The sequence below is a fragment of the Camelina sativa genome, chromosome 11 (genome assembly GCF_000633955.1).
Source record: "Camelina sativa cultivar DH55 chromosome 11, Cs, whole genome shotgun sequence".
NCBI lineage: Eukaryota > Viridiplantae > Streptophyta > Magnoliopsida > Brassicales > Brassicaceae > Camelina > Camelina sativa.
The window spans coordinates 26,444,839-26,463,284 of NC_025695.1; the positions used below are offsets into that span (position 1 = coordinate 26,444,839).

The 18,446-nt window shown below is 31.0% G+C and overlaps 1 protein-coding gene and 3 pseudogenes across 1 annotated transcript; 2 read left to right on the forward strand and 2 right to left on the reverse strand.

Annotated features, from left to right (window-relative positions):
* LOC109127352 lies at positions 160–712 on the reverse strand (annotated as a pseudogene).
* LOC104728365 lies at positions 1,612–2,549 on the reverse strand (annotated as a pseudogene).
* Positions 6,981–9,131, forward strand: LOC104724300 (annotated as a pseudogene).
* On the forward strand, positions 12,082–14,430 carry LOC104724302 (F-box protein At5g39450). Its single transcript, XM_010442763.2, has 2 exons — positions 12,082–12,284; positions 12,385–14,430. Exons 1-2 carry the CDS (start codon positions 12,276–12,278, stop codon positions 14,098–14,100), a joined length of 1,725 nt encoding a protein of 574 aa, XP_010441065.1. The 5' UTR covers positions 12,082–12,275; the 3' UTR covers positions 14,101–14,430.

Genomic DNA, 18,446 nt, shown 5'->3' on the forward strand with positions numbered 1-18,446 from the left:
TCATCTGAGACTGCTGAGAGTTAAACCTTCAATACAGTAACGTTTTCGTTCTATGTTGCTAGAGACTGGCCTCTCTTTGAATCCAAAAAGTTGTGACCTAATTGAGCCACGGGTCGGGAACGATCTCAACTATCATCTTCATGTTTTTTTTGCTCACCTTCAGAGGCGAATCTTCAGTTTAACTGAGTTTGACGGTGGAGATTGCTCGGTTTGAAGTTCTTGATGAACCGTCACAGTCGAATCTTGATGACCGTTGATGATGATCTGTTTCACTGCGTCTGACGGTGGAGATTGATCGTTTTTGCTCACCGACGAATCTTGAACGTATATTTCATCGGTCTTCACAGGGAATAAAAGTCGAATATTCAAGACAGCCTCGGTTGTCAAAGGCAAATCCTCACCCACCGTATATGAGATCACCGATTGGGTTTGACGGTATTGGAGATTGCTCTGATTGAAGAACTGGATCGTTGGGGTTATAAGGGTAAGGAGAGAGACGAAGACGATAACTCGAGAGTTGTGTAGAATCTTGCACTTTCCAATATATATAAAGATGGTCTTCAAGAACGTTGCCTTAGAAGACAAAGGTTTGTATCAGAACAGGGATATGTTGATACTTCTCCATCTTCTTTTTGACCTCCGACACTGTGTCCCAGTAACCCAATTCAATGCCGAAATTTTTACCACACTGAGTTTCGAAGAACACATCCATAGTTGAATCAATGGTGTTTCAATATCAATGAGAGATACTAATGAACAAGAGAGTGAAGAGAGGGAGAACGAGAAATATCCTAACTTTAAAAGTCAGGGAAAAGCCTCATCAAAGAATCTTAACCGTCGATACTTTCTTTTTACTAAAATGATCCGACGATTGTTAGTAAGCATTATTTTGTTTACAATTCAACTCCAAATAGGATTGTTGAAACGCAGCGTTTTTAGAGAAACATTTGGATCCGACCCATTAGCCCGATAAGTTGACCCGGATCTGTTCTACCGTCTTTTTTGCATCCTTCCCAATTCCCCCATGCGATATCTAATGAAAGCAAATGCTTCTTATGTCGTCGGTTAGGATTTTTTTTTTTTTTTTTCTTTTGTTGTGAATTAAATGTAACCTATTATTCAAGTTTCCAATTTTATTGTGTTGTTCTGCCTCGTTAGATGTATCTTGTTATTGAAGTTTCCTTGTTTTATCAATTTGGAAAATAAAAAGAAGAGAAATTACGAACACACCATTATCGTTAGGGTTCTGCTTCGGTTAGATTTTGTTTTCTTTCTCAAGTCATGTACTCATATGTCCATTGAAGTTTTAGTAAAGTGGTAAAAGTTATGGTTTTTGAGTATTATCAATGATGTTACAGAAAAAACTTTTTATATTAACAAGTGACTTTTATTTATTAAAGAAAAACCTAAACGTTAGATAAAATCTAAAATAATCAATAGTTATCTAAACTAACTTTTAAATAAAAAAATAAATATATTGACGATAATAATGAAAGATTTCCAAAGATCTACGGTGCATTAACCTCTCATCTTCGGAGGCTTCCAAGAGAATATTGTGTTGAAGCACTTGATCATTGTTACCGTTGCTCTCAATCTTTTTTTTTTTTTTGGTTAAAAATCGTTGCTCTCAATCTTCACTCTCGTCAAAACTCTTTTGTTGCCTCTTACCATCACATGCGAATCTTGAACCTTATTGATCCCTTGGGTTGTGTTTGTCTGATAACTATAAATCTTTCTGATCTCATCGGTTGTCAAAGGCCAACCTTCCCCCTCAAAGTGCTCTTCAACTGAAATCCACGGTTCTGGAGGTTTCTCGATTTGGGGTATTTGATTGTCGCCGTTGTCATTAGGGTTCTCGTCAGAAGACACGTCGAGTTGGAGAAGAGAATCGTGGACGATCTGGCATTGTTGGACGTTGAGATCCTCTCGAAGAATAACAACGCCGTCGACGATAAGGGTTTGTTTTGAAACTGGGATACCTTGAGACTTCTCGATCTTCTGTTTTATCCTTGTAATCCACTTCAATCTCGAACGTTGAGCCACTCAGAATCTCGACGAGAAACTTCAGAATGGTTTAGTCTTGGACCTTCCATAAGTTTGAGGATTTAGCCTGAGTTATCAAAAAAAAAAACTTCATAATGGTTTTTGTAAAGAAAATTTAGATTGAATTTGGCCTTCTAAAAGGAGGCCTTCAAATATATATTTTCAAAATATACTACTAGACAAAATAAAGTAAAAAGACCTTCAAAAATAAGAACAATATATACTTTATAGAAATTTTGAGATGAGAAAAGTAAATTTGTTCGTATTTGTAAATTAACTATAAGAACATGTTTAGTAGGACTCTCTCACCCTTCAAAAAATTAAGAAAATACTAAATATAATATTATCATTGCACATGCTCTAATGATTAATAATCCTATTTAATAGAGATCGATTGCCAACGGAAATATTTTTACTAGTTCTAAATATTTTTGGATTATTATTCGTCTTAGAAACAATTATTTTGGCAATATCAGCAAGTCATGCCTTACTTCCACACTAGACATGACTAAAATCAAACCATAACTTATTTGAACCATAATCGGACCGTTTTCATAATTAAAGGCTTGATTGGTTAACGTGATCGCAATAATCCAATTTGATTAACTTGAATTTTGTTTGTTTGTTGTTAGTAACATGGTTAACGTCAAAAGTATTTAAAGGAAAACCTTCTTAATATTGAATCATATTTATAATTAACGTCTGAATTTTGTTTGTTTCATTAACTTTAATATACATGGCTTTTCGTTTTTTAAAAAAAAGTTCAAGTATAATAAGATATCTCAATTAACAACAAAATTATATGAGAAACAAAGCTTTTTATTTTTTTTTTCAAAACCAAAAGGTCCAAAACCTTATATTAAATTCTATGGTAATCTTATAATTATCTAAACTAACTAAATATGTTGGGAGATAATAATCTATATTATTAATTGGGAAGCCCTTAGGGATAAAAAAAATAATAAAAACTAGAATTCCATATAATGCCCCTACTATAAAGGGTGTATCCAAACAGATTTAAAGACAGTAAAGTGGGTTTTACTTGGACCCGAAAACGATTACTATTTTAGTAGACGTGAATTAGTAAAAACAAAGAAATAAAAAGATTATAAAAAAACACATAAGAAGTAACACAGGGACTAACCTGCTTATCCTCAAACAAAGGGACTAATCATACTGTGTATTTTTAACATATTTAACGATATCAAATTGAAATCCATATATCCAAATTAACATATCTAGAACTGGATTTAATTTTTTCGTAGTTGAGATTTTAGTAGATTTTGACACTATGGATATCCTATTTTTGGAAATAATCAGAACATATCCCTGGTCAAATCTTAGATCTTTGATAATAATTTTAAATCTTAGATGTGCAAAAATTTTCGAAGATTCTGTTTTAGTGAATGATAAAATCAATGAAATAAATCAAAGAAAAAAATATTTGTAAAGAGACGGAAAAAAAGGAGAATGAGATAACTAATAATAAAAATATAAGCGGTGCCACGACACTCTTTATAAAACATTTTTTTAAGTTCATTAACAAAACTATCTGGATATTTCTTTCTTTAAAACTTCAATTATGTTTCATTTTCGTAGACAGTTGCTATTACTATGTTTTTATGTTCAAACGTAATTCCAATGGATATTAATATTATTTAGGTTTGCATATTTTTGTTTTACTCATCAAAGATATTTAATAACTTTTTTTGTTTTGATTTAATGATTACAAAACAATTATATTAATTTATTTTATAATAGGATTCTTTTAATTATTTATATTAATATACATTTACACACATACCCCACCATACACATTTCATTCACATTTAATTACATTTTAAAACATATTACTGCAACAAAACAAATCCAATTTTTCCATTTTTTTATGATCCGATTGTCGACAAAACAACATCATACTACTTCCAATATTATTCCGTACATTTTATTCCGAAAAGTTACGTTTATTCAAAATGATAGTTTTTGTCAAACTAATAATGTATATTTAATGATTTAAGATTAAGTTGTTATTGCAAGAACAACATATTAGCTATTTTGTTTTAACGTGTAGATTTATGATTTATTACAAACTATGAGAACTGTTATATAGGCGATTTTACCATAAGAATTCTTTCTGATTCCTATTAGATTCAGCACAAACAACCTTTCTTACTCATAAATACTAACGACACTTCCTTCTCCATGCTCATTAGAGAGTATAGACACTTTCACGTTAAAGGGTAAACGTAATATCTAGGCAACACATCCGTGAACAAGTTCTCTGAATATAAATATATGATCGATACAGTTTCATTTAAATAAGTTTCTATGGTCATTTATTTTATGAGACAATGCATAAATTTGACGATGACTAAGGTTATATATCTTACTAGATTTATAACCCGCGCGTTGCGAGAGACTATAATTTTTTTATTATCAATACAAATGTTAAATACGATTATAATTATTTAATATAAAAATATATTTCTATAGATGTCAAATTTATTTTATTAATTGATATATAACTTTTTTTTTTTTTGACAACAAAATACAAGATTGACTCAAATGAACCAATTGGTGGGAAAAACGTTTACATAGGTAGTTTGTTGCGACTCTACTCTATCACGACGCGCCAGCTTGTCTGCCATACCATTCTGTGAATGGGGAATCAAGACTAAAGAAAATGACAGTAATTCTTCCTTATCTACCTAAATCTCATCTAAATATGTCTTGAAAGCGGGCCACTCGAGAGGCGAAGACACCATCTTCACCAGGTCAGAACAGTCCGTGAAAAAACAACATTCTCATTATCCGCTCCAATCATACACCTCATTGCCCTAATTAGAGCTTCCACTTCTGCATGGAATTGATATATAACTTATCTATTTCTTTTAACAATTTTTCACAATTAATTCTTTCTTTATTTTCCGGTATACATTCGTCATCTCTTGCATATACTTCCTTTGTACATTCTACTATCTCACTTAATATATTGATTATGAAGACATATCATAACTATTTTTCATCTTCCAATACTCTTTTTCTTTATCGGATGAGTGGTCATTACTTACTAACGTAGACGTAAAACAATTTAGAGAATATACCTACCATTTGTCGCAAAGTTTCTTTAACAATGTTATATACTACACGTAAATTGTGCTTCCTAGTAATGAAACTCATAATTGGACATTTTTTCTATAAACATAAAATATTACATTTTATCTTAACTGTTTGACGAAAGAAAATTTATGTTCACATATATAATTTTTTTACTTTAAAATATTTATAGTCTACTATGGTCTATATAATATTCTTTTATTTTGATTCTCCTAAATCTACAAACTCATAAGATTACTCTAACTTTTAAATATGTGTATTTATCAAAACATAGATTTTTTTTAAAAAGTTTAATTAAAATTATACAATCTGCCACTACTATGTAATTGTTTTTATTACAATTAGCTTTTTCAAATTCCTTCTTAGTATTTTTCACTATATTTTTTTTGGTATGTGTGATGTTCAGAATAGGTTTTCTTTAATATATTTTATTTCAATTAACCTTCTACATTTTTCTTAAATATATATTATTTTAATTTTTGAGCACTTGATTGATATTTTCTCCTTTTTTTGTTATATATATATATATTTGTTTATTTAATCTCTATTCATATTTTACTTTGATATTTTTTTTACTGTATTTTTTTCATTTTGTTTGGTTTATATTTTAGTTTAAATTATTATTTAAAATGATTGTTTTTAATAATAATAAAATATTACACAAATGAGTGAATTAATTGATGCATTAACTTTAGATTTTATGTTCTTTGATGATGTGAATTAATTTATTAAAATGGAAAATAAAAATTGATGAGATGGAGGAAGGAGAAGAGAGAAAAGCCAATTATATATATATAAATTATTTCGATTTATTACTATATTTTGCTAAATTTTCTTATTCAATTTAATTGGGATTAGTATTTTGAGGGTTATAAAGAAGCTTATGTGTTTGCTATCTCCGTAATTGATTTAAGATTTTTTTTCAAGTTTTCTTAATGAGTTCATAAAAGAAAATATTTATCAATTTCTTTTTTAAATATTTATCAAATAAATTTATAAAATTTAAGATGTCTCTAAGGTAATGTACATTATTTTCTGTATAAAATAGGTTGTCATATTTTTTCCTTCTTTTCTAAAAGTAAGATTTTTTTTTTCATTATAAACTTAGAATCATAATAATTTAGCTAATTAATATAATTCAAACTAATTTTTTTTTAAAAATATCTGAACAAACATTATATAGACATATTAGTGTTGTTTATAGTCTGTCAACCGAAATACAAATTGTATAGTCAGTCAAACGAAACGACCCACTACATTAATTGCAATTTTGTTTTTATAGAAAAATGTATATGGTATTGAGTAAAAAAGATTCTATTAACCATATATTGTACTAATATAATTAATATTTTATTATTATATTTAGGCATTTTATACTTTTAAGGTGAAACAGAAATTAATATTTTTGGCGTGGAGTGTGGAAATTAATTTACTGGTTAATTGTGATTACATGAAAAAAGTGTGAATTTTTATTTTTCGGTCAACAGTGTGACTCAGCAAAGCAAGAAGAAAACAAAACAACCAAGTTAATATATATGTGTTCATGGACAAAGCTATTCTTTGCTTATCTTATTTTCATCTTTTCTCTAGAGGCACAATTTTTTTCTTGTAAGTGTTCATATTTGCTTATCACTGATTTCAGTTTAATCAGTGAAACTACCTATAGCACACACTAATTAATATGATTCTGATTTGGGAAATTCACGATTCTGTTAGTTTTTCTAGTTAGCTTCACTATATTGGTTTACTCTAGATTGTTCATTATAACCGTGATATACGACTTAACAAGTGTGACTTTTTTTTTTATACTGCAGATTTCCTAACTACAGTGAAATGGAGGGGTCATCCAAGAAATCTACCAGTAAGAAGGCAATGGTTTTACCAAATTATAGAGTTGGTAAAACTATCGGACATGGGTCTTTTGCGAAAGTTAAATTAGCAGTGCATTTAGCTACTGGACACCGTGTTGCTATCAAAATCTTGAATCGTCTTAAGCTTAAAGACAGGGAGGTAGACGTGAAAGGTATATATTCAATGATTTTATGCTCTTGATAATTTTTTTTTTGAATGGATTGTTGCTAATAATTTTCATATTAAATCTTGAAAAGCTGACACAAAAGATTTATGTTGAATTTGTTATATATACTTCTTTTCTTCTATCACTCCTACTCGATATATAGATTCCAAAGCGGAGATATTACTTAGTAATACCGATTATCGCCATGACTAAATTGTTTTTTAGTACAACAAAAAGAAATGTTTCTTTGTCTTTTGGATTAAGTTAGGGAAAGGGATGATATATAGATATATATCCCAAAGCGGAAATACTATTTATTAATATCGATCATTCCCATAAATTATTATTATTAAGGGGTAAAATGTATTATTATGGTTGATAATATTATTATTAATTATCTCTAATTTTCTTTTGTTTTCTCTTTTGTAGTGCACAGGGAGATCAGAATACTCCGATTGTTGAAGCATCCCAACATCATCCGTCAGTATGAAGTAATAGAGACGCCTGATTACATATACGTTGTAATGGAATATGTGAAATCTGGCGAGCTGTTTGACTTTATTACAGAGAACGGTAGATTACCAGAAGACCAAGCTCTCGACATCTCTTTCAACAGGTTTGATAATATTCTCTCCTTTTCAAATTAAACAGTTTGTAATTAAGACATCATATATATAATTTTATTTGATTGGTAACATATATACTGTATTCAGATCATATCTGGTGTAGAGCATTGTCATCACAACGGAGTCGTCCACCGAGATCTAAAGCCAGAGAATGTGCTTATGGATACAGACTGCAACATTAAGATTGTTGATTTTGGACTAAGCAATATCATGGAAGATGGCAACGTTTTAAAGACAAACTGTGGGAGCCCTAACTATGCTGCTCCTGAGGTATATTATATTAATTTGGAAAAAAAAGTTCAACATATTAATCGTTCTTGTACTTCATTAACTTATAAGTGTCAGTCAATTAATCATATCCCAAAATTGTTATACAGGTTATTAAAGGAACACCATATTCTGGACCAGGAGTAGATGTATGGAGCTCTGGAGTGATACTATATGCTCTCTTATGCGGTTCTCTTCCATTCAACGAAGTAAAGATTCAGGTTCTATTCGATAAAATAAAGGTATTAATAGACAATTAGCTTGTTCATAAATATAAAATCATCTGTTTATACATGCTTTGTATAGTCTAGATAATTATGTTTTTTTTTGTGTGTGTGTGTGTGTTTTAGAGAGGATCATATGATATCCCAGATCATTTATCACCTCTTGCTAGAGATTTGATAGCAAAGATACTTATGGTTGATCCGCTGACGAGAATCACCATTCCTGAGATTCGTCAGCATCCTTGGTTCAACAAGAATCTTCCTCCTTGTCTTGCTAATCCTCCATTAGCTACAACAGAACAAGCTAACAAGGTTAGAACATTTATCATGTAGTTAACATGATATAACATCATTTATAAGAATTTATTGAAAATTTCGTATTGATGATTATTTCCAGATTGAGGAGGAGATAGTCCAGAAAGTGGTCGACATAGGATTTGATAGAAACCAAGTTCTTGCGTCTCTTGTCGATAAAGTCAAAAATGAGGTAATGAGTGTTTTGATATGATAATAACATTTATACTCTGATAGTGTCAAGAAAAACCAAGTTCTTGCGTCAGTATGAAGTTTCATTTTGACATTGTTTTTTATTCTACAGTTGCATACCATCTAATACTGGACAACCAAAACCAAAAGAGTGTGCCTAAAGACCAAAAGCCTAAATCCAAGTTTAAGGAGATATCGGTACTTACTCTCTTTCTCTACAAACATAAATTGATTCTATTACGTACACAACACAGCTGCATATATAGATAAATGCAAATCTAATGTCATCATTTTTTTTTTCTTGTTTTGGTATAGCTATACGAAGAACTTGCTAGACAGCGCAAGAGGTGATGGATCTCAATTTATCCCCCTTGATCTATGGCGTCGCCGGCGTGCTCTAATTAAAGCTCAAATATCATCAATGCTTTGTAATTAGATGATTCTTGCTTCGTATAATGTATTTGCTATTTTGGGACAAGTTTATCTATTTTTGTAGATGAATCTTGCTTCAGTGGTTTTTTTTTTATCATCAAAAGTAAAAAAAGAAGAAGTTAATTTGTATTGTCTATTTGGATCAATTTTGCAAAATGCAGTTACCGTCAAACAATATTTTTCCCGATTTACAGCCCCGAATTTCAAAACAAATTCCATGACTCGCAAGTAGTATGAAGTGTTTATATATATAGAACTTTTTCAAGCTTAGAGATTAGTTTAAATTAAAATATGGTAGTGTAGTGTATAAGAGAATTTGCTTCTATCACACACATCTTATTTCAAACGAGTCACTGATTTTTTAAAATGTTTAGTGAAAGAAGCAAATAAGAAGACTTTAACAGATTGTCTCTAAGTCTCAAACTTCAAACCAAAAGACCAATATTTCTCGTTTTCTATTTTCTACTGATTCCGATTGAGGTCTGCTTTGTAAATTGTGATCTTGTTTTATCTGATATATAGAGTATGTTGTTGTCAAAGAAAGAGAGGTTCTGTGTATGTGCCATCGATGTAGCAAGCAAGATCGTAGCCGTCAACTAGAGAATGAACCTGGAGACTCCATTGTCATGTGTAGTTTGTGGAGGTTAGTTTCTTGATGTTCGTCATGTTGATGTTGAGAAGGGCTGGGTCGTCAGTCGTGTCTACGGTTTCAGCGTTTGCAGCCATGGTGAGAAGAGAAGATGAGATGAGAATGAAGATATCTGAAGGACACGATAGAGAAGAGGAGAGATCTAAAGAAGAGAACAGAGGAGGCGACGCTGTCAGGGAAAAAGAATTTTTTTTGTAAGAGTATCGATTAAGCTTTGATACCATGTAACTATGTAAGCTATGTATTTCTCATATATTGCAGAGGCTGGTTATACATTCATATATATACATTCTAGAGAGGGAGACTCTAGGTTAAGCTACATATAGAATGAGATACAAACAAGAGATGATGAGAGCAGGAGTTCATTTTGGACATGGTACGAAGCTTACATATAGAATGAGATACAAACAAGGTACGAAGATATTGAGGTAATGAAATCATGATATGTATCCTAAACATTTGGCAATCTAGACGTTAGTGCTCGAAGGAATTTACTTGATATATATATATATATAGTTGCAAGCCATGCAGGTCTTACGTTTATCTTGTCTATCAAGTGATGGTTATTTCCGAGGTCGGAAGATGATCGGTGCTGTTAGAACGCATAGCCAATGAGCCATATGCTCCTTACAATGCACAAATTTTGTGACATTTGGAATCACAGGAACCTGGAGGATGATGAGTTGAGTAACATTAATTTAATTAAGTTAAATATATGGATGTTGCATGGACGAGAAGACGATCGGTTATATGGTTGTGATTTTCGCAACATGGACGTTGCGTTAGGAAGTACACAAAGGAAGAGCCTTAGAAGTAGGTATCTTAGAAGTGGCAATAAGCATATTCTAGGAAAAGGTCTAGCTCATCAAAGAAACATGTGTCTTCTTGAGCAGTGAGATTCGAACTTGCAATTTATTCTAGGATAAAGCAAGTAGAGTTGTGTAGACATTGCAAAGACTTGATCTAGGAGAGCTCTTAAAGAAATGAGTGTGTGTATCACCTCTGGCTCCATGTCTGGAAATTTGCTTAAAGAAATGAGTTGTGTTGACATTGCAAAGACTTGATCTAGGAGAGCTTTTAAAGACAAAAATTCCCACCAACGTGTTTATCCAGTGGTCGAAGATAAACAAATCTACAACAGATCTGAAGCTCACACACAATAAAGCAATTATGGCATTAAGGAACAAATTAGCAGTTAACAAGATCTTAATGTAGAAAAGCCACATATGTAATTTCAATATAGTATATGTTATAGCATGATCTAATTCAAAAAGTATTCGAATCTATGCATTTCAATTTATAAATCCAACGTCTCTCTATTCCTTGTATAAATCTGATTTGAAATGTTTCCCCCAAAAGGAATGATGTGTTGCTTCTTTCACAAGTAACAGACGTACTCAAAACAACTTATAGGATTTGGCCCATCTATAGCAACCACCCGGTTCGTTAACCCCAACCCGACCAGAAACGACAATAGACCACACATTTAAGTTTGTTTCGAAATTGGCGTTTTGAGTCTTTGACACATGTTTTATTGTACGTTACAAATCGTTTTAAATGATTAAAAGTGTGAAAAAACTACTAATTAATCCGTTACGTTAACTCTATCATTGGAAATGTTGATTAGAGCAAAACTCCATTGACTAAAAATATGATGACGTTTTCTTACATACTGTCAGTATGTCATTTAGTTGGTGTTTTGACTCAAAAACACCTAAGTAACGTCAACAAAATAAAAATCCCAAAAGTAGGAAAAATGGTAACGTGCGTTTTTTTAGATCTTTGTGAATCGTACGTTAATTCTTCTTTCTTTTAATATACTTAAAAAAAAAAACTAGCATGTATTTTGTGAATGGTAACGTTCGTTAATTCTTGTTTTTTATTTTAGATACAACTAAATTTAAAGTTTTAAACTTTGATGAAAATAAAAATGATTCTTTGACAGTTTGACCAAATAAAAAAGAAAAATTTAATGGGGTTATATATTTCATAATGGGCTTACTTGTATCAATAATAAAGGCCCAATGTTATTTACGAGCCGGTCTCGTTGTGGTGTGTTTTGGAGGAAGAATCAGATGACCGAAAAAGATCTGAAAAAAACGTAGTACGTTACCAATTTTTCCTTTTGCAAATTATTATATTCTTTCAAACTAGTCCCTGAAGTTTTTAATATTTAGTGAAAAAGAATCAGTAAGAAGACTTGAACAGTGTAGTCAACGAAAGACCAATGTCTTCCTCTTCTTAGGTAGCGATTTCTTCGTTTTTCTTCTACAATTTGATTCCCATTAAGCTCTGCTTTTGTGGGTAATTGAAAAGTTTGATTCTTTTTTTACGAAAAAGCGATCTGATTCAAACCCAAGACTCTGATACTTGTTAAGCTAATCCCAAAGCTGCGTTTTTTTTATCTTCAAAGTATGAATCAGGTAAGACCTTTTACAGTCAATTTTGGTTTTTGAGTGTCATAATATATTTTGGGTTTTAGCTTTGTAGTGATTTTGTTGCCAACTTGATTTTTGATAATAGATGAGGAACGGCAATTTAGGGTCAGAATCATTTGGTCCTTGCTTGCTTCTGTCTGTTCCAGACGATGTAATTGCTATTATCGCTCGTTTTGTTTCTCCAAGAGACATTTGTAATCTAAGCTTATGCTGCAAAAGTCTCTGTGAGGTTGTGGATTCAGAGAATATCTGGTTTGTGCAATGTGATGTTGCAAAGGTTCTTCCTTTATCTGAAATTGTCCAATGGCGAGTTGAGGTCTCTTGTTACAAGGCGCTTTGTAGGTTTCTTGTTGATGTGGTGAAGCCTCTTGTTGGTATTTGGGTTCATCAAAACCCTGAACTTGGGAATGTTGTTTATGTGATGCCTGGTTTCTTATCTGTTGTTGGGTGCCGGATTATTCCACAAGAGGTTGGTCCTTTGGGGATTGAGGAGGCTTGTGTTATGTGGTCACCCGTGTTTGAGGTTATTTGTGGTTCTGATGGCTCTGCCAAGTTTTTCCTCCATGGAAGAGACGGAAAACTCAACTGCTGCGTGCACCCTGGTTTCGTTGTGGGTATTGAGAAGAGTTGTAATGTGCTTTTACTTGAGGTTGAGCCGAGGCGAGAGGAGACTGTGTTGTTGGGAGAGACAGAGGTTCGGTTTCCATTTCGTAGTCTACCTTTTAGTTATAGAAGGAATTTGCTTCACATAGTGACAAGCACTGTTGGTATACCTGTACCTGATCTGTCAAGTGAGAGGTTATTTCCTACGTCGAAAGATGATGAAGCGGTGTTGTTGGAACGCAGAACCATGCTTCTTAAAATGCATAAGTTTGGTGGAGACTGGAATCACATGAACCTGGAGGATGAGTGTATAAGTATTGCAAATCAGGTAGACATAAACAAATCGTGGAAGGAACTTGGTTTTGATGTTGATATCCGCAACATGGATGCTGGGAATCAGATACAGGGTACACAAAAGAAGAGCTTAAGTAGGTATTTCAGAAGTGGTATAAAGCAAATTCTTGGGAGGTCTAGTTCTTCGAAGAAGACGTCTTCTTCAAGAAGTGAGACTAGACCTTGGAATCTCCAAAGATTTCTTAGCTTTGGTGATTCACTAGGCCTTAGTCTCAAAGCTTCCAAAATTAAGCTGTCTTCTTATCAAGGTTGGCCAAACATGGACGAAACCTGTTTTGCACTTTATAAGCTACCAGTTAAGAATCCCATCGCTAGTGAAGAGTATGCAGGCTTGTGGGGAGGAACTTTTGGTTGGCCACCGGGAACATGTACCGAAGATAAACCCGGAAAGGCTCTTTTTCTACTGATGCTCTCTTATGAACAGTCTCAAGATGGTACTGATAGGCTTCTTATAGGGACAAAAATACTAGAAGGAACTCACTACGGAATGCATCCTAATGGATCTGCAATGTTTGTTATAAAGATTGATTCGCCTTCCTTTGAGCTTTTTCCTTTCGAAACAAATGGAGAAGAATTTGAGAATTCTTACGAAGGAGAAGGTACTGCGAAGGGTTATGGTTTCCGGTATCCTGGTTACAAACCTGGTACCCTTTTTGTGACATCTAAAGGTCTTCTCATGTTTGTTTGGAAAGCAACTAAAGTTGTGATGACATTGCAAAGACTTGACCTTGGAGATCTCTTAAGGAAAGGCATGTGTGTACCGCCTTTACCTCCATGTCTGAATTTTGCTTATTTGACAAAATGTCACGCCAATGTGTTTGCCCCGGAGCGAAGAAGATCATAGGAGATTCATGCAACAGATTTGAAAGCTCATATGTCTTCTCTGTTTCCAATATATTCTCGTTATCGAATATCATTGATATTTACACTCAATATGCTTGTAACGTGTGTTTAGTCTAAGACCACTAAATATAAAAATATGTATTACTATAGTACATTAGTACAGTGAAGCAAATCCTGTGGTAATGAAACAGAGGGAGGGTGTCAGACAAGCATCAGAAGGTGAGAATATTAGTGAATAGTGATGTTAAAACACGTCCCTGCCCATTAATACCCTCCATGTTTAGTGATAAACCCGTTTAGATCCGTTAATTTACTAACTCGTTGGTCGGTTTTATAACTTATAATGACCCTTTTACGACTTACATATTTTTCTGATTTTTTTTTTTAATTGTTGATAAGTTGTTAATTGATAAAGATCCAACTAATTTTGACATATTTTGTTAGACTCCGGTCCATTGTTTTTATATTTTTTTTCGCCTACTTTTGTGGTAGAAGCTACTCTTTTGTAAAGCCTCTAATTTCATTTTAAATGATATTTACATATTTAACACAAAAAAAACTATATAAACGAAGCAAATTGGTTTTTAGTTAGTATTAATCAATTCAAATTATTAAAATAGGGTTGGTAATAATATAGAAGTTAATTACCAAAAAAAAACTATAAACGTCAAATTATGAAAAATATGATAAAATTATTGAAATTTAAGAATTTTTTGTCCATCACCAAGTTCATCAGGAATCATATACATAAAAGTAAAGTTTCACTCTCTCCTTATTAGTCTATTTAGCATTTAATTTCTAAAAAATAATATTTATTTTTAATTAAATAAAAATGTAATAATAATATACATTAATATATATGTTAAGTCCACACTTTACTACTAAATTGTAACTGAAATTACATAAATTATGAATTGACTATTTTTTCCATTCATTCTCATTCAAATACATTATAAATAATAATTGTAACTCCTCCAATTAAATTATTTTAGAAATGTAACTTTGATCCCTTGAAATCCTAAGTAACTATTCTCACATTATCATTCACCATATCTCAAATTCTACTTTTTTATTTGTTTTGTTTATGTTCTTGCATGGGTTCAAAACTCATGGTAAGAGTATGATTATATATTTTGTTAGATTTATCACAGTTTTATTTCTTTGTTTTTATGTATTTCTTCCTTCCTTCTTTCTCTTCTTATTATTTTTAATTTTTAATTACATATGTATAATAAAATTTTGGTGGCTGTAAAAAACAATTATCGATGCAGATTCAACAATACTAATTTCGATCAAAGCTCAATGAGGGAATCAAGCTAAAGAAATCATCTTTATTCATGTATATTTATTTTTGTTTTAAAAGTATGCAATGTTTTAACAAAATAAACATATAATAGAATTATTAAATCAAAATTTTTAACTATCTCTTACCTCCATTTTTTTTTTGAGAATTTGTATACTCATCATTATATTTAGTTGATCCAAAGTATAAATAAATAAAAGATCATTATCATGTCTATTTAATTCAAAATTTTGAAATTTAATGATTTTATATATAAAAAAACAATTTGATATTCCATTTCCAAAATTTTACTAGAAAGAGGAAATCATTAGAATTTAACCTAGAAATATAGCTTAAATTAAGGTGAATATAAAAGAGATTAAAAATTAAATTAATATTTAGATTTTTAATTGCATTTCATATGAATTTATAGGAAATAGATTTAATTGATACTTCAAAAATAATTTTGCAATTTAATTATTAAATGTTTTAGGTAAATTTTGAATATCATCGTAAATTTTTATTTTTATCATTAACAATATTTTTTACATAACTGGTATATTTTTATGATTTGAATAAATAAAGTGTATTATAGACATTTAGGAAATTTGTTTGTTATATATGTATTTTTAAGGAGAATTTCAAAAACACATCTTTTTCAATACCACTTTTCAGAAATACTATTTTTTAAAAAATTATTAAAAAATCTTCTGAGAAAATCCTCATAGTTTTATGATTATTACATAAACTAAAATAAATTAACATAACTAATACAAACCCACGCATATATGCGTGGTATACCTAGTTGTTATTAACGATAACGATTACTATACATATATATATATATATATATTTAATTATTTAAGAGTTGTTTTTGTCTAACAAGAGTCTTTAATTTTCTATCAAAATTAACTGAAGTTTTATATCTAATAATTTATTTTAAAGATGTGTATAAAAATAATTTTAATTTATTACTTTATACATATATTTACTTTAGTATGAAATGTATATACTAGGTAAAAATTTGTGTCATATGAGTAAATCTTATGTTATTTAATATAATAAAAATATACATATATAATAGATTTTTCCATTACATCCTAAAATTATTATTGAAATTCAGAAATGACATTGACAGTTAATAAATGACCACTTGCAAAGTGTATTGTGATGAATCAAACAATTCTTTGAACCTACGCTGTACGGAATCGTCGAAGAGGTGTCGATTCTTGCTCCAGAATCGGAAACGGGAGCGGAATCGTCCGGAATCGGCTTGGAATCGTAAGCTTCCGAGTGAAAGCGTGGGGAAAGTAGTTAGGAAGCGTTGTTAGACTTGGTATTTGGTAATGATCGAAAAAAACATGGAGAAAGTGCAGAGAACGAAACAGCGCCCTTAGGGTCTTAGGGGAGGAAGAAGACTTTTCGATGGAATTACTAATTTGCCCCTCGTATTTTTAAGAAAAAAGTTTGTATTGTGTTTTGTAGGATTCATAACGTAGACCTCACACTACCTAAAATGCTTACTTGCCACTACACTACTACAATATTTACCGTATTATCCGATTACAATGTTATATAAGGGCTAAGGACTAGGTTTTATTATTTATTTTTCATGATTGTAATATCTTTTATAATAATGATGTTATGTTTGGTAATTTATAATATATATATATATATATATATTTGATATGTACACGCTTCCAACTCGTACCCGTTTCTTAAATTTTTTAAAAAACTCGCTCCCACGCTTCCAAACGCTTCCACTTCCACGTACCCGCTTCCGATTCCATGCACCTTAGCTTTGAACATGCCCGCTAATTCTCGTGATGATGCTGACCAACTTGATAGCTAACTCAATTGGTTAGTGTAGTTAGAATTAAATATGACATGATTTCATGCATATAACTGAGTTTAAAAACTACATATGCATCCAGATTAAAAAAATTCCGAAGTCGTATGAGTTTAGAAGATTAAAAAACATTATAATTCTTTGCTCTAAATTTGCTCCCACTCAAGATCATTATGACAAGGCAATTATAGCTTACTCAAATCAATAAATTTTCTCAAAATCTTTTTGACATTTAACATTAATCTACTTTTAAAGTTGGATATCTTTTTGACATTATTTCTCTAAATCTTCTAGCGGTTATAAAAAGGAGGAAGACTACATATATTCATCGGATTTCTATTTGCATCTGTTGGAAAATCATCAAAAAAAAATTCTTTTCGAAAATTGTTGCTTATGATTGAAGGTTCATAATTGATTTTTGCATTGGAACATTATGATCATTTTCCGACATTTTTTTTAGTATTTTACTCTAAAAAACATCAAATTTTCGTCAAAAATTTACAATGGACTAGAGTCAGTCTAAAATTTTGTAGGAAAACATACTTATTTTTTTGAATAGCATTGTTTTTCTTAGCAATGGTAATAACAGCCTTCTGGATCATATTTCCACTGAATAATCCTGCTAACCCGAATACAAACGTAAAAGTCTATCCAACCGATACGGCCTAGGGACATCATTCTTGGGTTAACTTCATGTCTATTTTTTTGGGTGTTTATGTTAGGGCATATTTATGTTTTTTTCTAGTTTTAAAAGTACCTTTAGTTCAATTCCATATTAGAAAAGTCACTACTTATTTTGTAGGTAGTTTTTAAGATTCTTTTTTCTTTTCTACTAAATAAAGCTCAAGTGAGAAAGACTATATTTTGCCATATATCTAACACATATGTAACTTCTTTATGTCAATACTAGATAAAGAACCTTCAATTAATCGGGAAAAAGCTAAAAGACATTTTTTGCAAAAATTAAAATTATATACCTACAAAAAATGGAATCATTTATCATTGTGACGTTTGGTTGAGGCAAAAAAAAATTATCACAAATTCGTGACCTTTAAATACTATGTTGTGATGTATTTTTTTATCATAAATTCATAATTTTTTGTCACAATATTATTACTAACTAAGTTGAGAATTCTCTCTATTAGCAAAAAAAATGGTGTGGATATTATTAACTGTAACATAACTGTAACAACTATGATGGTTTATTACCATCATT